The 25,244-nt window shown below is 44.1% G+C and overlaps 1 protein-coding gene across 11 annotated transcripts in view; it reads left to right on the top strand.

Moving 5' to 3' along the window:
* tnikb (TRAF2 and NCK interacting kinase b) overlaps positions 1-21,552 on the top strand; it is a 64,134-nt gene extending 42,582 nt beyond the window's left edge. For 4 of the 11 annotated variants that reach the window (XM_026180613.1, XM_026180619.1, XM_026180615.1 and 1 more), the window contains 18 exons: positions 2,854-2,970; positions 4,848-5,087; positions 5,802-5,908; positions 6,003-6,118; positions 6,949-7,025; positions 7,211-7,234; positions 10,121-10,302; positions 11,441-11,555; positions 12,159-12,299; positions 13,154-13,262; positions 13,704-13,874; positions 13,969-14,112; positions 14,263-14,397; positions 14,543-14,643; positions 14,826-14,975; positions 16,516-16,675; positions 20,261-20,400; positions 20,485-21,552. In XM_026180613.1, the coding sequence (XP_026036398.1) occupies positions 2,854-2,970; positions 4,848-5,087; positions 5,802-5,908; positions 6,003-6,118; positions 6,949-7,025; positions 7,211-7,234; positions 10,121-10,302; positions 11,441-11,555; positions 12,159-12,299; positions 13,154-13,262; positions 13,704-13,874; positions 13,969-14,112; positions 14,263-14,397; positions 14,543-14,643; positions 14,826-14,975; positions 16,516-16,675; positions 20,261-20,400; positions 20,485-20,568 (2,313 nt within the window). In that variant the 3' untranslated portion in view covers positions 20,569-21,552. Of the gene's footprint in view, positions 1-2,853; positions 2,971-4,847; positions 5,088-5,801; positions 5,909-6,002; positions 6,119-6,948; positions 7,026-7,210; positions 7,235-10,120; positions 10,303-11,440; positions 11,556-12,158; positions 12,300-13,153; positions 13,263-13,703; positions 13,875-13,968; positions 14,113-14,262; positions 14,398-14,542; positions 14,644-14,825; positions 14,976-16,515; positions 18,015-20,260; positions 20,401-20,484 lie in introns of those variants that run through there. The other 7 variants (XM_026180616.1, XM_026180621.1, XM_026180614.1 and 4 more) reach the window with 5 other exon arrangements.
* Positions 21,553-25,244: the final 3,692 nt, after the last annotated feature.

The raw sequence follows: 25,244 nt of genomic DNA on the forward strand, positions 1-25,244 counted from the left end.
ATCTACAGCATATATAGGTGTAGACGAAGGAATAACCTAGGTAACCTAGCCAAAATGTATGGCACGCCTACAGCGAGCCTACAGAGTAGCTCCTACACATCTATGCTGTAGCAAACCTGCAGCTTACCTGTGTACCTGCATGTCTATGATGTACCTCAGAGCTGCCCCACGATGGCCTTTACTGCACTAACATTCTCACGTTCAGCACAAACGTTTTGTGCAGAGATAAGTATTAAATCTCTCTAACAAAGAAAAGACGACGATACAGCTGAAGCAGTTCTGCTGCAAAACAAGGACATTAGTTGATACCAGATGAGCCCAGAGTTTTACTAGTGTGTATTTCTTTAAAAAAAGCATATTTATCCTAAAATTTGAACCTGCAAATCTCATTTTTTCTTCTATTCCTGTTAATTATCTGGAATACTGAAGAGGTGTATGTCACTGAAACACAAGTAAACCCATGTTTTGCTCCGGGGCTCCAACTACATGGTGGTCAGTGACTCCAGCAGAGACCCTTCAAATGTTTTTTATGCAAGTTAAAATTTGGATTCCACAAACAGCATCGCTGACATGACATATTTTGTTGTTTTGGGGATGTATGTAAGAACACTTGGTCGCTGTAACACCTGCCCTCTTACTTTTCTTTCCAACTCTTAACTTTAACCATCGCTTTCCATTTTACAGGCTACTGACTGTGCTGGTGCTGCAGGGTGATCTCTACCCAGAGCAGCTCTCACTCTGGTGCTTCTCAAACCTATGCTGTGCATGCTGTTGTATAATATTTACAGGTCATTTGAGTTTATCTGGTGATTTAGAGCAATAAAGAGGATAAAAGCGGGTAAGAGTTTAAAGCCACCCAGACTGAGAGCTGCTCTGTTATTGCATGCTGTGATTTTATCTCTAACATGTACTTAATCAGATTTCCTCTTCGAGGCTTCATGTTAACTTCATGTTAAATTCCAGGTTGTTGAAGTCGTTGTTTGTTCTGTAACATTGGTTTTATTTGCCTTTTACACTCTTACACAGAAGGTACGAGCTCATAAAATCTGTGTTTCATGTGTGAACTCTGCTGATTTTGTCCAAACCATAAATTAGGGCCACTTTAAACTCATGACAGACACACATTTAGGGCAGAGCTCCAGGTCTGCCCCCTGGTGGCAGCTGGTGGACAGATGTAGGACAGCTGCAGCTATATCGGTGTTTCTCCCTGCGGACGCTGAACATGGAAAGCACACTGTGTGCAGATAGGTCTACCCTCATCTCCCAGGATTTCCCTTCGAGCTTCAGAAGAGCAAATGTTTCCATCACAATGTTCCCCTCTAAAAACACATGACCGCCGTTTAGAGAGAACCGACCCTGTGGAGGTGCACCTCATCGGGGGCCGCAGGTGACGTGTGCAGCCAGCTCAAAACCATCAGACGTGATAGTTTGTTAAGCTGACAGTAGAGGAACGAAGAGCAGACTTACAGTGTTTTACAATTTAATGAGAAGCAGCTGAATTCACACAGAAAACAACTTCTTTTAAAAAGTCACTTTTGTCTGACCTGAAGACAAATAAGTTCTCCTGTAGATTTACAAGCTGAAATCATCAGCCACAGTAACCAGCAGCTGAATATGAAACTGAGGGAAAGAGATCAGATGTGAGCTCTTTATTTAACTAATGCAGGAGAAAAGGCCCTGAGACAGACTTCACTTTACTGCACTGTAAAACACATTTCAGGTCAAATTCATACAGGATTTGTATCTAATTATGTAAAGATAGCAAAGAAGGTAAAAGTAGACATACTTAATGTGTAATAATGCCCCAATCAGTGTTTCATGTTGGTAATAGTTAAGTATATAATAAATGTAATAAGTTCAGTAAAGGCCAACGTACTGATTTTCTAGATGAATCAATGTGTTTGTTTAAAAAATCCAAATACAAAGAGTCAATTTTCCATCTACACACTTCAGCTCCAACTAATAATTACATTTTTAAAACATTTCCACAAACATTTCCACAGAAGCTCAAATAAATCAAGTCATTGGGAGAATTAACGGCACCACCGCTGGCTGGAGATCAGACCTCCAGATGTTGGTTTAGCCACATGTGAGAACAGCCGTTATCTTTTAATGACGCCTGTTTTTATTTCGTATCCATCAAACGCTTCATTAAGTCCGATACTTCCAGTTTTCATTTACAGTTTGACATGAACTAAAACATCTTCCTGTTGGGAGCAGAACAACGTGATATCTATGTAAATATGAATAAGTGTATATCACGTACTGCAGAAAAAGTCTTCACCGAAGTTCATCTAAATGTTTGTGTGCAGAGATGCACACAAACAATAAACAATATTGAGCTGTAAACAGTAACTCTGCTTCTTTAGCAGGTTAATAAACCTGTGCAGCAAAGAGATTCATTCACTGTCATGTGTCTGATGTGCTGCTTCTGCTGTTGCTCCTGTGTTATAGTTTTAAATTGTTGTGGTGAAGCCAGCTTCATTTTCTGCATCTTTCGAGCATTAAAAGCAGTAAATAGACGTCATTTTTAAACGAATCCATTTAGCTCTGCACAGAACGAGCTGTTTCCTCTGATTTCAGCAGAAGCACAGTTTAACCTCCTGAAACAATTATTCGTTTCTACCTGAGGAACAAAACTGGAACAAAATGTCTCAGACTTGGTAACGAGCTACAGGAAAACTCCCAGAAGAAGAAATCAGTCAAATCAGCTTTAAAACCAAAACATGTGAACAGACACACACAGCTTAGAGGACACTTTCACCATGGTGTGTGTGTGTGTGTGTGTGTGTGTGTGTGTGTGTGTGTGTGTGTGGGAACATTACAAGCTGAACCTCTTCTCCTGCATTGCAGCATAAAGTCTCCAACCGGATCTCAGACCCAACCCTGCCGCCTCGCTCCGAGTCCTTCAGCAGCGGGGGCATCCAGCAGGCCCGGACTCCGCCCATGCACCGCTCCATGGAGCCACAGGTGTGTGACCTGTGTTTGTGTGTTTGTCTGAGTGTGATATACGTTGGTACGGTGCAGTGGAATTCACTGGTTCTCTGGGACTCACCAACTGGCCCGTCTCTGAAACAGGAAGAGAGGATTAGACTCAGGACTGTGGATGTTGTGGTTATGAGGTTGTCCTCTCTGCTAGCTTCAGTATCGTGTCCACAGGATGTCAGTTTAGTTTAGTTTAACTCGCTTTAGCTTTTTCTTTTTTAATCAATCAGTGAGAAGAGCTCCTTTCGTGATCAGCGTTCAGGCCCCTCAATAATGTCTCTCAGTTATTGGACACAAAGAAATTTGTACATAAAATATTTGCAGAGAATGAAGCGTGTGCGTGTCCTGGACATGCACGCACATGCAGATACAAACCCTCCACACTTCTGTGGAACCGTCACAGATGCCCACGAGTGCATTTTAACGTGATGAATTCAAAGATCGGCGAGTGTTGGAGCCAGCGAGGTCGCTCCGTGTCGTCGATGCGTCCGATCGTCACGGACACACGTGGGTTTTGGTTTCATCAAAGGCGAAGCAGCTGAAATGAAACTCTGAGCTCTTTTGAACATCAGCAGAGTGGCCTCATTAGTGCAGGAGAGGCTTATGTGAATGGGATTAAGTGTCTGAGAGGAGCTAGAGTGAGACAAAGATTAATAAGGAGATTGTCGGGTGTGATGGAGCGGTGTCGGCAGGCGGTGACGCAGCATTGTGCTAGAAAGTGCGCAAAGCTTTGTGACGGCTTTTGATCGTATAGATGAAGAGCAGGAGGAGGATCAGGATGAGCAGTTATTGCGAGTTTCTCCTTTGTGAGTATTTGAGTTGAAAGTTATGTATCTTTGCAGTATCACCAGCCATCCCTGCAGCGAGTCTCTCATGCTGTGGTGGAGGTCCAGCTGCACCGTCTGTAGTCTTTTCTGATCTGCAGCAGGAGTGAGCTCGGCGTAGTGGCTCTCCACCCTCTGGGCTCTGGTTGGACTGACCCTCCAGCTGGCAGCAGGTATCAAGATTAAAATAAGGGGCCCGGAGGAATGAGAGTGCTTGATCAGAAATAAATACAGTGAAGAAAACTGGTGCATGAAATGTTGTAATAGTAAAAGCGTCGTGAAAGCCTGCACTGGAATCACTGTTTGATTTCAAATCCACTGTGATGGAGTACAGATGCAAAATGACAGGCATCCAGTCGGCAGGGTTACTTATCAGTAACAGTACGTTTGGTTCTGGGTCTCAGCTTGTCTGAGGAGTTTTCAGCAGTTTATAGGTGTCACCCCCTCAAACTGGGTGGGGTCTGTTTATGTTATGGGAACAGTGGATGGTAATGGAAATAAGCAAGATGGAAACATGCCAGACTTTTCCTTGACATCTCTCCGTCTGTGCTCAAGTAAAGCCGGTCTGTGGGGAGTAGTTTCAGTAAAACTCTGGTAGGAGCTGAGTCCTGCAGGTGTGATGCACCTGTTTGTATGACATCAGGAGACACGGACAAACTCCTGGGCTTGGACAGAACGCTGCTGCACGTCACCAGCAGGAGGCGCTGTTTGTCTGCTGGGCTGTTGGAGAAAATACTCACACACACACACACACTCTCACACACACACTCACTCTCACACACACACACTCTCACACACACACTCACTCTCACACACACACACACACTCTCACACACACACTCACACAGTGCACTGCGAGGAGTGTTTTCCCTCCTCCGTGACCTCATCTTCCTTCCTCTGCATCACTCCTCCTGTATTGTTTCCTCTTGACTTGCCTCCTAATCACTCTGTCCTGATCCTGCTCTCTCCCCTCCACTTTGCCTGTTTCCTGCCTGCGCGCATGTGTGTGTGTGTGTGTGTGTGTGTGTGTGTGTTCAGATGGCCCACCTGGTGCAGGTGAAGAGTCATGGCTTGTCAGGCTCCCAGTCCCTGTACGACCCCCACGGCGTGTCCTCCTCCTCGGCGTTGCCCTCCCCCTCCCGGCCTCCCATGCCCCGGCAGAACTCTGACCCCACCTCTGACACCCCTCCTCCCCCGCCCCTGTCCCGCCTGGCGCCCCCCCTCGACAAACTGGACCGCAGCTCCTGGCTGCGGCAGGACGACGACATGCCCCCTAAGGTCTCTGCATGCCACCGCCAGTGTGTTTTTATCCACGTGTGCTGAGTTTGCTTTTCTTTAAAGTCTGTTTTTACCTTTTTCTGTCTTTTTCTGAGTTTCTCTTTACTTTTTGATTTTTTGAGTGTTTTCTGATTGTATTTATCATTTAGTTTATCGTTAGTTAAACATGATCTATTTGAAAAAAGGACTTACTCTGGTAGAAATCACAAATTTCTACCAGAAATTTGTGATTTCTGGTAGAAATTTAAAATGATTGTGTTGTGTATTTAGCTTCACATTAATTGTGTTCAGATTAAATGCAAAGCTGGGTTTCAGAGCACTGCTCTTTAGTCTTGTGTTATGTGCTGCAAATATCCTTCATCCCAGTGAAATGAGCTTTAGTTAAAGCTGCTCAGCGAGGCATAATTCTGTCAAACGTTTTTCTTATATAAACACCCAAATGATGTCAGTAACTGCTCTAAAACTAAAAGACTAAGACAAACAGACTTTGTAATGGATAAAGGACAGTCTATCCCCATCACCCTGATTAAAATTGTAATGCACAGACTAAAATTCTGCTCATTTTTGCTTCCTTTTTGAGTTAATTTTGTGAATTAAAGAATGCCTTTGCAGCTCTCAGTTTTGTACTTAAACTCTCTGATGTTTTAAAATGTCACCTTTTAACCTGATGCTTCCGGACAGATGTTAAAACCTGCTGCTATTTTGTGTTTCCAGGTTCCTCAGAGGACGACCTCCATCTCTCCGGCTTTGGTCAGGAAGAACTCTCCTGGAAACGGGCCAGGCCTCGGCCCGCGGGCCGGCGCTCACCTCATACGGGCCAGGTATGTGCAGCTCCGATGTCGACCGGTGGAAATGTGGGTGTGGGTATTTGTTCACAGTCATGTCTGAGGCAACGCTGTGTTTGTGTTACTGTAGCAACCCTGACCTGCGGAGGCCCGACATGTACTTGGACACTCCCCTGAAGAGAACAAGCAGCGGCAGCTCCTCCAGCTCCAGCACCCCCAGCTCTCAGGGAGGCTCCAACGAGCGCGGTGAGTCACCTGTTTGTCTGTGAACTCACAAAAACCTGACCTGAACCCACGAAACCCAGTCTGAGCGCCCAAGCAGGCCTTTGAAGGTCTCTCTCAGTGTAAAGGTACTGTTTGTAATTACCCTCTGAAACTTTTTTGCTTAAACTCTCACCACCACCAGGGGGCAGCGTTTTACCAGGTGTTGAGATGTTTTTAGATATTTTGATGTCTCATTTTCGTTAATATTTCATGCTTGTTGAACTTGTTTCCTTAACAAGTTTAAATTTTTTCCATTAGTACTCGACATCGCTCAACGCGACTCAAGGTGGTACAGCTCGCCTCGCCTCATTTTCTCAGTGTGCGTGGTCCTGGTTATAGTACCGTGTCCGAGGTTGTGATAATTAGTATGTGACATGAACGCTAAAACAATGACATACCTGCTGCTCGGCCTGAAGCTTTTAGTCACACTCAAGGATCACGGCGTTGGTTTTTGTGGCCTTTTCACTCATTGCCAGGTTTCAGAAATGTCCATTTTGATTTCGTGAGCGAGACGCTCTCATGACTCATCGAGTGACGCCACTGACCAGCAATCGGTGGCTTGCAGTCTTTTGACGTCACATTTTTGCCTTGGATCACTTGGAACCTCGACCGAGTAGGTACTAAAAAGTACCTGGTAACAGGTACTTTGTGTTCTGATGAAATGCTGCCCCCTAGTGGAGATATTTGTAAAGGGTAATTACAAAAAGTGCCTTTAAATTGCTTCTTAGAATTCTTTCTTAGCGTTCTGTCTTCCCCAATTTGTGCAAGCTCTGCTGTTTTATGAAAAACATCCTCTTGTGTTTGGGTTTTAGGTAATTCAGCCTCTAAGACTGAAGGCCACGACGCCAAAGACGACAACAGAGAGATAACCCGACCCAGCAGGCCTGCAGTGAGTACACACTGTGTATAACACAAACACACACACACTCCTGCAGCTCTCCTGTGTGTGGCAGTGCCACAAACCCCCGTAAGATTAAGAATACTCATTAAATAAACATGCGGTGAAAGCCTGACTGACTCTTCTCTCTGAACTAACCTCTTCCTGTCCTCCATCCCTCCTCCATCGTCCGTCAGAGCTATAAGAAAGCTGTAGACGAGGTTAGTGATGTTTCTCCTCCTTCATCACCTCACCGCACTGGCACCCTCACATACGTTCTGAATTAAACTCCCGATGTTACCCTGTGCGATTCTTTCAGAATAAAATCATGCTCGGCTTGTGATATTTTTTTCACTCACATTAACACAGGCTTCGGCCCAGATAATAATGAGAGCTGGAAAAGTTGAAAAGCCGTAAATGCTCCTCGCTGAGAAGCCCTCCAGCAAAGCCTTTGATTTTTAGTTTCTTGCTGTGAATTTTCACTTTGAATGAATAAAAAACACAGTTTGGAAAACTGTCTCCAAATGCTTTGAAGTTTCTTAGAATAGACTTTAATTTTCACCAACTTTCCACTTGTTCTCATGTATGTATCATCGATTCATGCTGCTTTTTTAAATTCATTATCAGGTTTTCATACCGAATAAGTTATATTTGTATTTAAGGTCTTTGTTTTCAAAGAAAGTTCTCAAGAAATATCTTATTTTCCAAATTTCCTTCACTTCCTGAAACTTTAAAAGAAGAAAACGTCTCTCCTATTTCAAAAAAGATTTAAAGCTTTATCAAAATCATCCAAACTTCTCTTTCTGAAATTATTCTCAATCAGTTTCAAAATATAAGGTCTTAAAAAATCCTGATTTTAAACCAAAGTTACTGTTTTCCAATAAAAATCTTCTTACTTTTGGAAAATGTGTCTGAAAACATTCCCTTCTGTTTCCTGTCAAAGAGACTCGGTCTGGATTTAATAAGTTATAATTATGAATAATAATTATAACTTGTGTCATTTCCACATGTGCCCCCCCCCCCCCCCCTTTTCTTCCTTGTTATCATTTCTCTCCAGGAGTTGGTAAGACCCCCCTCCCCCCGTGCCCCACCAAAGCCCCACTTCCTACCCACTGCTCACGTGCACGTTTTCCTGCTGTGAACTGAAGATGTTTACATGTAGTTGTTTTGCTGAGTCTCTGATTCATTCGCAGGATCAGGATTGGACGATGATTCAAAGTTCAAATAATCACAACTCAAATCTTTCTTACTGACAGAGTGCAGAGTGAAATACTTTTGGTCTTTTAATCCTTTGAATTTAGTTCCTAGTAATTTAAATGAAATGTTTATATTCACCTTATTACATTTCTAATAATAGCCAAAGACATCCTATATTTATTATATTTGTATTGATGATGTCTGATATTTTAGTTTGTTTTGTCTGTTTTTACATTTTCTTCATTTCAGCATTTATTTATATTAATATTTTATATTTATAGTATTTTTTAGAATGCTGTTTATATTTTATAGTCCTTATTTTTATGTGTAAAATTACTTCAGATTTTTAGATTAATTGTATTTTTTGTTTACTGTATTTATATGATTACTTTATTACTTAATTTTTGTAGCAACTTTATTATTTTGTAGTAAATTATTATGGATTTTATAATCATCCTAATTTATAAAATTATTCATTATTTAATATATATTTAATATACAGATGATAAATATATTATCTGTATATTTATGAGTGTATTATTTTTTTGTGTTTTATGGGGTGTTTTAAATTTCCAATAATAAATTTTCCTCCTTTACGCTGCGTACGTGGTTTGTGAGGCTCACAGTGAAACCACAGTGCTGCACAGAGTTCTCGTGTGAAGGTTTAATGCATTAAGGAGGTCTTACAGGAGAAGCTTTTGGTTATTCTTGTGATCCAGAGAGAAACATTTACTGTCGTATTAAACTTCACAACAGGAAAATGTTGCAAAGAGCATCTCAGCTGTAAAGACAGGATATCGGCTGCTTTTCAAACCATCGCCAAACATTTCTAACTTGTTTAAACTGGTGCTGCTGTGACGTGTTTGCAGCAGAGGCAGTGCACAGAAGCTGGATGAGGCGTCAGGGTGCATGTACCTGGCTGCTCGCTGTAAAATATCACAGAGGCTCAAGTCTGCTGAACTTTGACCTCCCACTTTGAGGCATGGTGCATCCTCCTTCTCTCACTTCACCGTCCTCCTCTCGACGGACTCGCTAACGGCTTGCATGGTGGCACAAAAACCAAAAACACATTTGCTTCCTGCTCTTTGCTTCTGAGCCGCTGCAGCGCCGCAAAGAGGCAGGAGAGCTGCGAGAGTCACTGAAGCGTTCCAGGATTGCAAAAATAAGGAATATCAGACATGTAGCTTTTTTTATTGTGGGGGGGGGCATAATCCAGGATGATGAGAGATGTTTGTGATAGCATGTTTCACTTTGTTCCACCTCAAACTTTGCAGCACAGACTGTGAGATTTTTGTGTAAAAATGAATTTTCCTTAAATGATTGATTTAAGGAAACGTCGCCTCAGGTCAGCTTTGTTTCATCTCTTTGATCGCTGTGTTTTTATATTACTGTGATTTTCTTATTGTAAAAATGTTTCCTGCCTTGAATTTGTTGTGAATCTTTCTCTCAGACAACTTGTATAGTTCGTCTGGTCTCTTATGTCGAGCAAGTGAATTCTGAAATATCGTTTAAAATTAAAATTGCTTTTGCTGCCAAATTACTTTTCCATCATCAACGCTCTTACTCGGCTAATTAAACACTTTATTTTCAGTGTGATATTAATCTAAAATTTAATGAAATGCAAATCTGTCTTCACACCTGAGAGTTGTGCTTTTGTGGTGTTGGAACAGCTTAGCAGAGCTTTTTAGACGTGATAGTTAGGCTACAAAAGACTTTCATAGATGGACCGAATTCCTTTCAGTTATGATATTTAAACCTCCAAGAAGCCACACGCCGGATATATAAGAAGATAAACTTATTAAAGACAAAAATAGTTATTGCATGATCATTTTGGACCTGCACACTACTGACTTACAGAAATGAAGAAAATAAATAAGTGTTGAGTCACTTTTGAATTTGTCTTCCTGCAGGATCTGACGGCTCTGGCCAAAGAGCTTAGAGAGCTGCGGCAGGGCGAGGAAACCAGCCGCCCGCCGGTCAAAGTGACTGACTACTCGTCGTCCAGTGAGGAGTCCCACAGCAGCGAGGATGAGGAGGGAGAGGGCGGGGCTAACGATGGATCTGTGGCCGTCAGTGATATCCCACGCATCATGTGAGTGATGGTGATAATTCAGGAATAGCTTTGCATCCAAACCAACGAAGAGCACGACCACAGACCGTACCAGCTAACGTTTAGGTCTGAGCACGGAGACTGAAAGAAACACCTGTAAGAAATGTTTCTTAATCATTTTTTAATAAAATGGATTTTGTAAAGGATGGATGCAGCTCAGGCGCTGAGGATCCAACTGCAGGAAGCACAAAGGTTTAATCTTTGGGTGAGGTCAAAGGCAATCAGTCAGTGTGCCATAAAATAAGGCGCAGACAAAAGGAGAAGTACATCAAGAATTCAAACACGCAGGAAAAATTGCAGCTAAAAAGGACAACGATGGAGCAAATGGTTAGAGGCAGGCTGTGATTGGCTAATAGGAAGCAGCTGTGAAACACAACAAAGATGATGCCAGTTAGGGCGAGGCTTTTAATCACAGAGGAGGGAACACTAACAGCAGTAAGATTTGTAAGATTTTACAAAATAAAACAGGAAACGACAGAAACCCAACAGGAAGTGCCTTAAGTCTGGATTCTTTCTAATAATAGCCACCAGGAGGCGACTCTTCTGAATGCAAAAAAAGAAAAACAACATTTTCCAGGTGTGCTTATGGGCTCAGTCCCATTTCAGGTCATATTGAGCAAACCATTAAGTCCATTTTGTAAATTTTGGTCATTATGAGGGTTATGCAGGAGGATGCACATCGGCTAATGATGCACAGCGCTATTAGTGCAGCTCGGAGGACGGTTTGCTTTCACAAACATTTGGCCGATACTTGTTTTGCAGTTAAGAGGCGACTTTTGTGTTTTTCCCTTGTTTTCCCAAAGTCTGCAGCTCTGTGCTACACTCATCATTCATCTGGCAAACCTTCCTTTTCTATGTTTCTCTGTGAAACAACAGCTAAGGGCGTTAAGAAGAGGCTTCAAGCCCCTCTTGCACAAGATGATATATATGCAGTATTTATGCAGTACTGAGTGGGTTTTTTGTACTTCTTACTTGTTTCTCCACACGCCATTATCACATATATAACCCAGGAGATGGATCTGTTCAAATTGTTAAGCTCTTATTTTAAAGTCAGATGCGTCTGTTTAAAAAAAAACATTTTAAAAAAGTTATTAAAAGATGATAAAAATCTGTTTTTCAGGCCCGCTGCGAGTCAGAGCACCAACGAGTCCTTCGGCACAGCGGGAGAGCACAACGACACCAACGAGGACACGTATGCAAACAGCTCCCAGGACAGCACCCTGGTGATGCGTGAGGTGAGTCTCCGTTTTAACCTTTGACCTTGACTGCACAGAAACCGACACTCTTCATCTCTGCACCAGATTTGTTGCTTTTTTACTGAGTAGAGGGCAGTGATCGTGGTCTGTTTACACAGCTTGCCCTCAAATCTCAGATATGATTCAAAATCAGCTTTACAAAACAAACTGATTTAAACAGTTTGTTTAGAATATGCTTTGGGGCTTTTATTGTGAAAGGACAGTGTAAGGGGAAAACGCACAGAAAATGGCCCAAAGCGAAGCTGAACCTGTGCCTCTGCACTAGGCCAGTGAGCTGGAGCTGAAAGCATAGTTTAGAGGTAACAGAACTATTGCACATCCATTTCTGTTTATTATTCAAATAATCTTTGAACTCCGCTGAAGGTTTTGGAGAAAACAATCTAAGAGACTCACCACAGTGTAAGTGTGTGTTAAAGGCCAAGCGTGGTAGAAACACAGACCTGATAGCACATGTGCCCACCCTCCCCAGTTTAAAAATAACACTGAAACAAGCACACCTGCATGGGTCCCGCCTCCCTCCATCACCTGACCTGTCAAACAGCCTCGCTGCACAGTAGCCCGCCCCTCTCTCTCTTTTTCCAGAAACACAGGGAACGGAGGCGGAGCTCAACCGCCAGCAACGGTTTCCCCGGCAAACTGTTCTATGGCAGCGCCAATCTCCCCGATTTGGTGCAGCAAAGCACCTCCCCCCTGGTCTCTCCAGGGGATGCCTCTGGGGTCCAAGTAGGTGGAGCAGCACCCAGATATCGGCCCTGAAATCCTCTCCACCCTAAACCTCCCCGTATCCTGACAAACCTCAACCCTGCTCGCCCCGACACCTGCCCACACTGCTGCTTTATCAGGGTGGGAAATTACCAGCAGCCACATTTAAGGCTGACATTATTGAAGCTTGTGGACTAAATGAATAAAAGGTGCATATGTAGTTTCAGAGGATTGGCCACAAAACCGAGCGCTTGTACAAGATCATCTTCTTGTGCACATCTGGAACGATTTCAACACTGCTCATATATTTAGGCCGCTCAGTTTTGTCTCCTTATACTTCCGATGAGCGGATCTCAGTGATCCTTTGCTTCGATCCTTTGCCAGTCACGCTGTAGGAAAGGGTCCTTAAGGTGGCCGTTGTTGTGAATTGGAGCTACAGGAAGGAAACTGAATTGATTTCAAAGAAGAGAAAACTCAATGTCAAATCTAACACGGTGAGATGCCCCCGAAAAGTTTTATATGTTCGGGGGCAACAGATAAAAGTGGCACCTTTAATTTCCTGCCCTGTCCTGTTTGACTCAACCTGCCTTGCTCTACTCGTTTGATCCTTCTTCGTTTGTTCCTCCCTCGCTCAGTTTTCCAGCCTCTGATCCAGGAAGTAACCCCTTTCCTTTTTCTGAGCACCTGATACAGGTCTCTGACAAAATACAGGAAACACTGATGAGGACCGGTTTATATTTTGTGACACTTCATAGAAAATCTTTGTGTTTCCTATATTTTGATCCCAGTTTTTTTATACAGATTTTTTGCTGTTCATGGTAAGTGTTTGACAAACACGTGTTGGACTGTAAAGTCTGTGTTTCTGTGGCTTGCAGTTTGGCATGGGAGGCAGCGGAGGCTCCAAGTCCTCCTTCACGCCATTTGTTGATCCGAGGGTGTACGGGACCTCCCCGACCGACGAAGATGATAAAACCTCAGCCTCAGGTAGGCTTCTCTTCTAATTTAAAGCATCAGTCACATGAGCAGGTGGTGTACAGTAAACGCAGCCTGGCAGCAAACTGTTTTTACCCTCTGAAAGGTCAAATATAGTGTTAGTGCTGCTGATGCTTCTAACCCGAAAATCTCAGGTTAAAGTTTCTTTAGCCCCCCCTATAGCAGCCATGCATCTGCAAGCTGCTTTGCAACCCACATCCTGACAGCCTGACTTAATCATGTTTGTATCTGTTGTTATTGATTGCCAGCGTTTTTATATATATATATATAGATAGATATATATGTAGTCTAATTTATAATTATGAAAATAATAGAATCCAATATATTAGTAGCGTAAAATGAAAAAATAGTGTAAAATATTGTATTATTGTCTCAGGGATGGGGCAGCTGCAGATGAGATGATGATGCATTTTGTTGTACTTTGTGCTGCAGCGCTGTTTGCTGATGAGTTGCTGAAGCAGGAGCAGGCGAGGCTCAATGAGGCCCGCAAGATCTCCGTGGTCAACGTCAACCCCACTAACATCAGGCCGCACAGCGACACGCCCGAGATCCGTAAATACAAGAAACGCTTCAACTCGGAGATCCTCTGTGCGGCTCTCTGGGGTAAAACTGTCACGTCAGCAACAGCCTCGTGATAATTTGAATCCTGTGCAGATACAGAGGCGCTAAAAAGGAAGCGTGTGTGTGTTTTGGGCAGGAGTGAACCTGCTGGTGGGAACGGAGAACGGCCTGATGCTGCTGGATCGAAGCGGTCAAGGCAAAGTTTACAACCTGATCAATCGAAGGCGCATCCAACAGATGGACGTCCTGGAGGGACTCAACGTCCTGGTCACCATCTCAGGTTGGCAGCTGATTTCACCAAATGCCACATCACAGATCCACAGTTGATGGGTTAAACTCACAAAGACGCAGACACCATTTAATTTATGTTTGTTCCATACAGGAAATGAATTATCATTTCATTTGAATTCTGAATTTTCCTCCAAAATAGGGAAGAAGAACAAGCTGCGGGTTTACTACCTGTCCTGGCTGAGGAACAGGATATTACACAATGACCCTGAAGTGGAGAAGAAACAGGGTTGGATTACAGTCGGGGACCTGGAGGGCTGCGTGCATTACAAAGTCGGTACGTTCAGATCGTTTATGGGAGACGTGCGGACCTGTTCACTAACAAACTAGAAATTAATATCTATCATATCTTATGTTGAATTAAAATCTTTTTTAGCTGAAATCCTGAGATTTCACATTAAAATGTGTCTTTATTTCTGCAGTGAAGTACGAGAGGATTAAATTCTTGGTGATTGCTCTGAAGAACTCAGTTGAGATCTATGCCTGGGCACCTAAACCTTACCACAAGTTTATGGCTTTCAAGGTAATCAAGCTAAGACTTGTGATATTTGGAAAAGTACATGATACTGATTTCTTTGTATTTCTTTATTTTATTTGTCTTCTGCAACTAGAGAGGAAATATCACACGCCTGATTCACAAAGTTATATCCAGCTGCTTTAGTGCATGACTGAACCTCAGTCAATCTTCTTTTCTCTGTCTGCCAGTCTTTCACTGACCTGCAGCATCGCCCCCAGCTGGTGGACCTGACTGTAGAGGAAGGGCAGAGGTTAAAGGTCATCTACGGCTCTAGTGTTGGCTTCCATGTAATTGATGTGGATTCTGGAAATCCCTACGACATCTACATCCCCTCACATGTAAGTGTGTGTGTGTGTGTGTGTGTGTGTGTGTGTGTGTGTGTGTGTGTGTGTGTGTGTGTGTGTTACTAGGACAGGCCTCCACAAAGTAAATCAGTAATTTCTAAAGTAAAGACTTGGTTTTAGCTCAGGGTAAAGTTAGGCTTGGGTTAGGTTTAGGCTGAGGCTGTGTGTGTGTGTGTGTGTGTGTGTGTGTGTGTGTGTGTGTGTGTGTGTGTGTGTGTGTGTGTGTGTGTGTGCTGGTATTAATACACTGCTGCTTGTCTTCAGGGACAATTCTTCACAATGTGAATCACTTTGTAAGGCAGGGGTGTCCAACTCCAGGCCTCGAGGGCCGGTGTCCTGCAGGGTTTAGATCTCACCCTGGGTCAGCTCACCTGAATCACATGATTAGGTCATTACCAGCCTCTGGTGAGGAGGTAACTCAGCCATTTAAATCAGCTGTGATGGATCAAGGACACATCTAAAACCTGCAGGACATCGGCCCTGGAGTTGCCCACTCTTGGTGTAAATCTTTCCCACCACAAAAGCAATACTCCTACTATGGATGTACGTGGTTTCACAACAGTACGTCCTCTGAAAACAGCTGTGAACCTCTATTGTGCACGTACAGGGACCTGCCTTCCTTCGGGGAACATGTCCCCATAATATAATAAAGCCCAATGTAAAAGAATTAGGAGAGAGCCATAACTTCAATTTCAGTGGTTACAGGGAATTAAACTGGTAATTCCATAACAAATGTTTTAAAAGTTTTCTGACTTTACCCCAAAAAGTATTAAAAGTTTATTTTAGGTAACATTAAGGTTAAGTTTGGCTGTTGTTGTTGAAGCTGGTGCGAGGCTCTGTGGGGACACGCCCACATAATTCATTCAGATGTTCCAGTTAGGCCGAGGTCAGACAGATAGCAGCTGTGGTTACAGTAGATCACACCGAATGAATCAATGTGCTGTAAACATGACTGCATATGTGTACTTTATATGTAACTGTGTTTGACTGCATGTTTAATATGAGTGTGATTTAAGGAGTGAACGTGTGAGGAAATGTGAGAGGATGAATGAGCTAATAGCAGAACAAATGAAATGGTGAATGTGTGACAGCCCCAGAACAGAAGTGATGAAGAGAACAAAGGAATGTGTGAGGAGGAGAGGCTGTAAGTCACAGATGGAAATGTTTCAGCGAGTGAGTGAATTAGCAGATGAATGAGTGAATGTTTGTTAGTGAATGAACTGGTGTTTGAATCCAGAGGCAGAGGGTGAATCGCTGTCCTCCTTTAACCCCGCTTTGGTTACAGTCAGAGATGGACGGGCCAAGGAGACGGTAACCACAGCAACCGCCTCTCATTGCTTTTGGCAGTCATGAATCACGCTGTGCTTGTGTCTGTTTCCATGGCAATTGCGTGGCTGAGGAGCGGGAGGCTTTATTGTTGCAGCAGTTTCTTCTCTCTCAGGGTGGGGAAGGGGGGATGTTAGAGGGGTCCAGCTCCTAACACCCCTGCCCCCACCCCATTCAACACCCCCCCTCCCGTCTGTCGTCCTGGCAGATTCAGGGTCAGGTGACCCCGCACGCCATCGTGGTTCTGCCCAAGACGGACGGCATGGAGATGCTGCTGTGCTACGAGGACGAGGGCGTCTACGTCAACACCTACGGACGCATCACCAAAGACGTGGTGCTGCAGTGGGGCGAGATGCCCACCTCCGTCGGTACGTCAACCAATCAGCTCGCTTTTCCCTGACCCCACTGACCTCTGACCTCTGATAAGCGGTCTCAGCAGATCATCTTTCACCCTCACTATCTACCACACCCCTTCTCCGCTCAGAGCAACACGCTTGCCTTTTCTTGCCTTTTGCTTTCGCCTGTAAACAAGAAGCCCAGACTGTCGTCTCACTCACCTGTTTCATTACCTGCTTAAAGGGATACAGCAGGTTTGGGCACTTGGTCAACTCAGAGCAGTGAGCTGATGAGAACAAACTGTCTCCATCGCCTCCGTTACCTCTTTCTATGTCTTTACCGTGTGAGAAAATTTAAGTCAGTTTATTTTAAAATCAGCACAAGATTTAGAAAAAGTAACCGTGCTGGCTCAGAGGGAGTGACTTTATTGATTTGAACTTTTACAAAAAGTAATCATGATTAAACTCTTTATATTACAAATATACTCTGCATACACTTTAGTCAACACATAGTGTGGCCACCCTGAAGCACACCTGGTTTATTTTCTTATGTAAGGTCCAAACTTCACTAAATGAACACCAGGTTTAATTCAGCAAGACATGAAACCAGGACTGAGATTAGGGGAGAGTGAGGGCCATTTTCTCAACGACTTCATTGCATTTTGACTTCTCTTTGCAACCCGAGCAACTGATCAGGACTAAAAGTAAAATGTTTAGTTAAATGTAGACAAAATGATTCAGTGGTCACATTCTCACACATCCAGCATTGACCTGGGGGAATTGCAACAAACTCGATGTGTCTGCAAATCCTTAAAACCAGGCAAGCTTTAGCAACACGCACACGCCAGGATCATGGAGAGTTTAGTGTCAGTGCTCTCATCACACGAGGGGTAAGTTGACCAAATGTATGACATCCCAAAACCTCGACGTATCCCTTTAACGTTAAGTGTTGAACATCCAGCGGCTGCATGAGCTGATAGCGGCGGATCTTTGCCTTCCTCACTCCCAGCTCTCACAAGTCGTTTACTGTCTGCTCGTTCTTCTTTGTGAATTGAGTTTGTGTCGTGTGTCTGCTGTGTTAACTTCTGTCCTCTTGTTGTGTCTCGTTGTTGACCGTGAAACATTTCAAAAGGCACTTTCTCATCCGCTCTTCCTTTCATCCTTGATTGCTCGAGCTCTGCAGTAACCCGGTCCAGACAAAACGTTTGTGAGATCCAGCAGCAAAGCAACGAGATGAAAGCTCTGCACCAGATCAATGCAGGGGCAGCACATCTAAATTCATCTATTATTTAGAAGTAGCGTGAGTGCATCAGAGCGCAGCCGAGCATGAGGGGTGGATCTTGAATCTTACGATCCAAGTCAGTCAAAGCTGGTGTGTGTCTCCGCCCATCCTCACTCTTACAGATTTCTCTGTGCTTAACCCTGAATGACAAAAACACGTGTGTGACTGTGTCTCTGTCCTGGAGCACTGTTGCTGACGTGTCACATTTTCTGTGTGGGCATCGTCTCCTGTTAACATGTTTTTGTGTATTTAACTGTCAGACCAGATTGTCTCACAGCCAAGCCCGGCTTCGACCCCTCCCCCACCCCATAAAAACTTAAACGCCTGACTTATTTAACTCTCCGCTGCGCTTATAAACACCCAACCGATCCCGATCCTCCGTATGTGGGACCCTTTTTGTCTTTTCTCCCACATGAGAATAAAAAGAAGCACCAAGAAGCTGCACTGACCCTGGGTGACCAGGTGGACCGGCCTGAACACGGTTTTAATAACTTCTGATAAAAGAAAAGATATCAAAAAATCTATTAGTGCCACTTTTCCTGAGCTTGTAGTTTAGAGACTTTCCCTCCAGTATTCTGGTGACGCATTAATATAAATGAAATGGAAGCTTCTGGCACAACTTCACTGCACTGTGAAAGTGCATGAAAGAGAACAAAGATCTAAAGAGGTCAAAGCTCCAGCAACATTTATTAATTAACCTTCATCAGCCTGATCAAGAACTATACTGCACACAGCATGCAAGTAACATATGTAATAGAGTAGAGCAGGGGTCCCCAGTCCCAGGCCTCGAGGGCCGGTGTCCTGCAGGTTTTAGATCTCACCCTGGGTCAACACACCTGTATCACATGATTAGCTCATTACCAGCCTCTGCAGAACTTCAGGACATGTTGAGGAGGTCATTTATCCATTCAAATCAGCTGTGATGGATCAAGGACACATCTAAGACCTGCAGGGACACCGGCCCTCGAGGCCTGGGACTGGGGACCCCTGGAGTAGAGAGAAAAAATTTACACCCAATCAGCTCCATCCTGTATATTTATACAGGTCATTTGGGGCGTGAACAGGAAGAGGATACATCTGAGTGATAATTTAAGTTTTTCCTCATACAGTGTTACACACATCCACTATGAGGGGGAAATAAATGTAAAACAAATAAACTGGTAAAAAGGTATATATAGATTTATAATTATGATCTTCTGGGGCGATCGTGGCTCAAGAGTTGGCAGTTCAGCTTGTAATCGGAAGGTTGCTGGTTCGAGCTCCGGCTCCGACAGTCTCGGTCGTTGTGTCCTTGGGCAAGACACTTCACCCGTTGCCTACTGGTGGTGGTCGGAGGGCCCAGTGGCGCCAGTGTCCGGCAGCCTCGCCTCTGTCAGTGCGCCCCAGGGTGGCTGTGGCTACAATGTAGCTGCCATCACCAGTGTGTGGATGTGTGGATGTGTAAAGCACTTTGGGGTCCTTAGGGACTGAGTAAAGTGCTATACAAATACAAATACAGGCCATTTACAATTTCTCACTTTTATCAGAAATTAAGCAACACAATAAAATGTATAAAATCAAACTTCTTCTTATGATTTAAAAAAGAAGCTGAAACTTCTGGGGCTTAAATATTTATCTCTTTATCTTTTTTAACCCTCATTCAACCAGCAAGTGAAACTCTTGAGATTAAGGTTCATTTCCTCTGAGAGCGCGCTGGCCTGAGAGAGGCAGCATTAACAGAATAAAGCAGAGAAACCTCACACAGCAGAAATAAGGAGATCCTGAACTTTCCCACTGTAGTGCACATCACAAACAAACATTTCCCGCTAAACCTTCTTGAGACTTCACCATTATTTTAGGGGAGTGTTCATTTTAAAAGTCCACGGCTGTGCACAGCTGGGCGAGCTGTCATCATTTACTGGCCTCCACCCTGCGGACTCACGTTTCACAGTGTTCCCTAATCCTGCAACTAGGTTAAACTGGGTTCTGCTCTTACAGTTTTCCGATTGGCTGACTTTGCCCTTAAACGCTGTAATGACACTGCTGCTGGACAGCCCGGTGCAATGTGGCAGCTCAGATAACTGCTTTACATCAAAGCGACGAGGTTTGCCAGACAGCAGGCCTGCGACGCGTCTCTCCCAACGCTGGTCGTTCACATCCGTCAGAAACTGCTGCAATAATCTCCCGGAAGTGAGGCGGAGGAGGCCTCGAGGTGTGACTGGCCTGGTTGTGAGACTGGTGCTGAGTCTTCTCCTGTCCAACCCCCTTCTGTGTGTGTGTGTGTGTGTGTGTGTGTGTGTGTGTGTGTGTGTGTGTGTGTGTGTGTGTGTGCATGTGCACCCTTTCCTCCCCTGCAGCCTACATCCACTCCAATCAGATCATGGGCTGGGGAGAGAAGGCCATTGAGATCCGGTCCGTGGAGACGGGACACCTCGACGGAGTTTTCATGCACAAGCGAGCTCAGCGACTGAAGTTCCTGACGGAGAGGAACGACAAGGTGAGTCTGTGCACACACAGCGCACACGAGCGAAGGCGCCACACCTGAAACACACCTGTATGACGTGCTGCCCTCTCCCTGCAGGTCTTCTTCGCCTCGGTGCGTTCTGGAGGCAGCAGTCAAGTCTTCTTCATGACCCTCAACAGAAGCTCCATGATGAACTGGTAACCCTTCCACCTCTTGGACCCGCAACCCTTGTTTTCTTCACCCCGAACATTGGCCACTGAGGGATGGAGGGATGACAGGAGGACGGTGTATGTGTGTGTAAATGTGTGCGCGTGCGTGTGTTTGTGGATAAACGGACAATTGAGCATCAGGAGAAAACTGCAGGAGTGTGCCCACCCCACACACACCCCCCCTCCAGCTGCAGGGGGCACTACAGGGCCCCCGCGGACGGTGCCACTGCCTGCTGAGCAAAGGCGACTCCTCGTGCTGTCGGCGGACGACGCCTCCTCCTCCCCTGCAGGCCAACGGCTGCTGTGGACATGCCGAGTAGCCTTCGACCTCCCCGTTCGATTGAGTGAGGAGCTGCAGAGTGTAGCACATCAGTGACTTTACATCACAGCAGTGTTCACACTGCGGGCACAGCGGCAGGTGGTTTGGCGTGTCACAGTGAAAGCTGGTACTGCTTCTTATACTGTGATTAAATTAGGTTAGAAGCATGAGCGTCCACACTAAGCCTGCTGGATCTGACAGTTTTGTGGATTTGAGCGCCACCAAATGAACGTTGACGATCGTGAGGATGTTTTGTCACCTGCACACAACGTGGTTTCTGGCTGCCTTTAAGTTTCTGCTGAGACAAACTAGTCCCTCGAAATAATCGCCTTCCTTTGTCTCGATGCACATTTGACTCAGTAAGAAGTGAGAGGGGTGCGCACAGATGGCTTTATTTAAGGTAGTGTTAAAAGAATAGAGATCATGGCAAAGACTTATTTATAGCCAAAAGCGACTCGCTTTGCAGAATCTTTCAAATAAAGAATTTCAGGCTTTAGAAGAAGTTAAAAAATCCTCAGAGAGAAATTGTTTTGTTAGTTTCTCAAAAGCAGAGGAAGAGATGTGAATGACGCAGTGGAAAGAGAGTTAGTGTGACCTTAACCTCCCAGGACCTGGCGTCCACAGATGTGGCTTATTTAGACCAAAATACTCAATTTTGCTCTACAAGGGCCTGATATCCACTTACGAGGACGTTTTACTGCCACTGTTGTATCGAAATTTTAAACAAATATCCTCATATGTGGCTCTGATGTTTCTTAGAAACAAAAATCAGGTAAAAAAAAAAAAATCTGGTAATTCTGTGTTTAAATAATCATCAGGCCCCAATCAGCCCAAATATCAAAGAGAAATTAAACATGCTGCCGTGGAAGAGTTCAGGTCTGAGGAGGTTAAATGACTAACACAGTCTCAAAGCTTTCTATTAATCAGTGACAAATCTAGCTACAGTTTTGTGGTGACAAGTCTAACCCCGTTTTTAACCCTTACTTTAATCAGTCTGGGCTCATAAAAATAACCTGACAGTTTGTGTCCATGAACATGACAAAAACAGTTTGCCTTGTCACGACTTTCATGTTTTGTTATGAGACTGTGCTGACATGAGAAATGATGGCCGAGTGCAAAATAGACGCTCACGCTGAGCTTATCAGTAATAATTTTTACTTTTTTAGTAATCCATACCCGTTCAGTACACGTTCTACGAACCGAAGAGAGCAAAGTCTGAGTCGAGCCCTGACGCTGTCCCCCTCGGATGCATGTTTTCTGTTATGTGAGCAGCTTCTGTCATATTTCAGGCCTGCGTCGAGAGCAAAACCACTGGGTGTGCATCACTGTGGCCTTACTAGAGCTGTATCGGCAGTATAGGCAGCTTCTGGGTTGAAAAGCAAAGAACCTTTTCAATGGTGATCAAACCACATGTTTATTGGTATTATTGAGGTGTCAGAACCCGTTAAGGATACGGGGGAGGACGTCAGATGTCATCTTTATGGAGGAAAGACTCAAACATGAAGGCTCTTCCTCACAGTGGCTAATACACGTTATGAATTTAACACTGGAATCTATCTGCAGATATCCAAACCTGCAGAGCCAAAGCTGTGTCTTATATGTGAACTGGAAGAAGCTGAATCGGTGCTTCCAAAAACCAACAAATGTGTGTGTTGAAATTCTAAAACACCCAGGCTTAGTGTGGATAAGCTGCTTGTTGTCACGCCGATAACGATGGCGGTTAAATGTTTTGTCTCAGACCGATGTAGCTCTTTGTTCCAGCAGGAAACCACGAGGCCGTGCAGACGGCGTTTCTCACAGTGTGAACACTGATGCTGCTGCTGTTCTTCCCCGTCGGAGGCTACAACAGTTCAGACGAGCAGCGAGTGTCGCGGAGCTGCTGCACAGCCGGCTGCTTTGTCCCGGTTTGTTCCCAGCAGGGGGAGGGAGGTTGTAGATATTGTACCATTGCTGCAACAGCAACACAACAACAAAAGTATTCCCGTCATTTTCTCACAGGAAGAACTCAGCTGTAGAGTAGGCGCCACCTTCTGGAGGTTTTTACTCTCGTCTGTCCACGCTGCTGTGTGCACTCGTGTAAATACTCACTTTGATGTTAAGGACAGACAAAGAAAATAATGACAGTCTAGCTTTTTATCCTTTCTTTTCTGGCTCATCCCTTTGTGAATCTGTCGACGCTTTAGGGGGACTAAGCTCAAAAGTTTAGTTTGGATTTTTCTCTCCATAATTCATTTGCCTTTATTTCGTTTTTGCATGATGGCATTCATGTTTTTTTACGTTACTTGTTATGAGTTGTAAATTTGAGGCAATACGCGGTGGGGCGGGGGACGTCTGACTGTGTACCCTACATCTCTGAGCTGAAAACAACAGCTGGGCTTTTATCTGCTGAACTGCACACTGGAGGATCACACGTTTACCATTAAAGTTTTTATGTTCACGATCATTTCCAGAGTGCAGCTGGTAAAGAGCGAGCAGGAGCGTCTTCTTAAAGGCTGGAGCTGAGCCTTTGCTGACTGTACGCGTTTGTGTTTATAGAAGGAAGCTGCTCCATCCTTTACTTGATCTTCTTTTGCTGTTTTTAAAAGAGATGGTGGAGGGGGCGAGTGATGGCGCGTTAAGGCCAGCTGAAGCCTTTTACATGTGCAGGATGTTAGCAGCACCCTGTGAATAAAGGTCAGGAGGCAGGGTCAGCTTGAGAAACCATAGATTAAAAAAAGAGATATATACTGTAAGAATTTTCGTTATGATGATGATATCCTACTGATCATTTTAGAGAAAGACAAAAAAATAATGTTCACTTATTAAAGCATAGTTGTCTTTCTACAGAATAGAGAACATAGCTATAAGAATTTCTAAAAAAAAATCAAACAGTACAATGTTTTTATTGTGGTATTATTTGTATTTGTATTTCAATTTTTGTACGTATCAAGACTGTGAACATATGTACGATTGTTAGCCTCTGAGTGTGCGTGAGTGTGCGTGAGTGTGTGTGTGTGTGCGCGTGCGTGGAGGTGAGCAGGTGTGTGCACAGGTGTGTGACATGCATGTGAGTTTTCACCCCGTCTGAATCACTGGAATCAATCAAAAGACAACCTCGACCTGGTAACACGCATCTGTGGTGTTGGGAATTCTACAATAAATGTCCTCTCCTTGTACAGCAACCACACCTGACCCGCTCTCTTTATTCATACCCGAGTCACACGGCAGCTTCTGTGTTCTGAGTGAGATAAAGACTGGACGTTAGACCTAATAGGAAAAACACTCATTTGTTTTAGACCCAGAGTTTCTACAGGCTGCAGCACAGATTCACAAACAGTCCCGGAAACACTCCTCAGAGATTTTGTTCCATATTGAGATGAAAGCATCGCACAGTTGCTGCAGGTTTGTTGGCTTCACATTCACAAATTCTGACGCCACAACCATGCCACATTCAAAGTCAGTTAAATTACCTTTCTTCCATCTGAATGTTGCAGACCAGGCAACATTTTTGCACTCTTCTGTGGCTAACTTTTAGTGAGCCTGTGTGGTCTGTAACCTCAGGAGGCTCAACGGGCGTGGTCTTCTGCTGCTGTTGCACATCTGCTGCAAGCTTTGTGCTCCTCTGCACACCCTGGTTGTAACAACTCGTTAATTAAGTTATTGTTGCCTTCCTATATATTCAAAGCGGTCTGGAAAAATTGACTTTATGTACAAAACATCCATGTATGTTGTTAAAAAGATAACTGAATGTGGCAAGGCTGTACTTTAGGGTAATACCAATTTGTACCAGATGGTGTTGTTATTCAGTGTAAGCTTTATTTAACAAGGCAAGTTATAAAGAACACGTTTTTATTTCCACTGACAAAAAAGTAAAGCATCTTGAAGAAATGGAAGTAGAGCTAAAAGGAACGTTTAAAGAACCAGAGCGTGTCATCTGAAAACATCGGAACACCTAGTTGGGAAAAAAGCTGCCAGACTTAAAGCTGACTGAGGTCCTTTGGGATGACCTTAAACATCCCATTCATCCTGGAATATCCTCCAGTGTGGCTGAATTAAAACATTTCTTCAAAGAAGAGTGGGCCAAAGTTCCTCCACAGTGATGTGAAACACTTGTTGTCCATTATCACAAACACTTGTTTGCAGTTTTTACTGGTGAGGGAGGCACAACTAGTTTAAGAGGCAACTGGGCAGCAGATCAGGAGGACTGCACCTCTCTGACTAACATTAAAATTTGTTTTATCAGAAATGTTTAAGTGTGACAAATGTGCAAAATAGATTCAAATAAATAAATCAGGAAGTAGCCAAATCCTTTTTAACTGTAGACACATGCATGTTCCTTTATCCATCAAACACTGAGCTGGTCACTGCAT

This window comes from Astatotilapia calliptera, chromosome 9 (assembly GCF_900246225.1).
Source record: "Astatotilapia calliptera chromosome 9, fAstCal1.2, whole genome shotgun sequence".
NCBI classification, from domain to species: Eukaryota; Metazoa; Chordata; class Actinopteri; order Cichliformes; family Cichlidae; genus Astatotilapia; species Astatotilapia calliptera.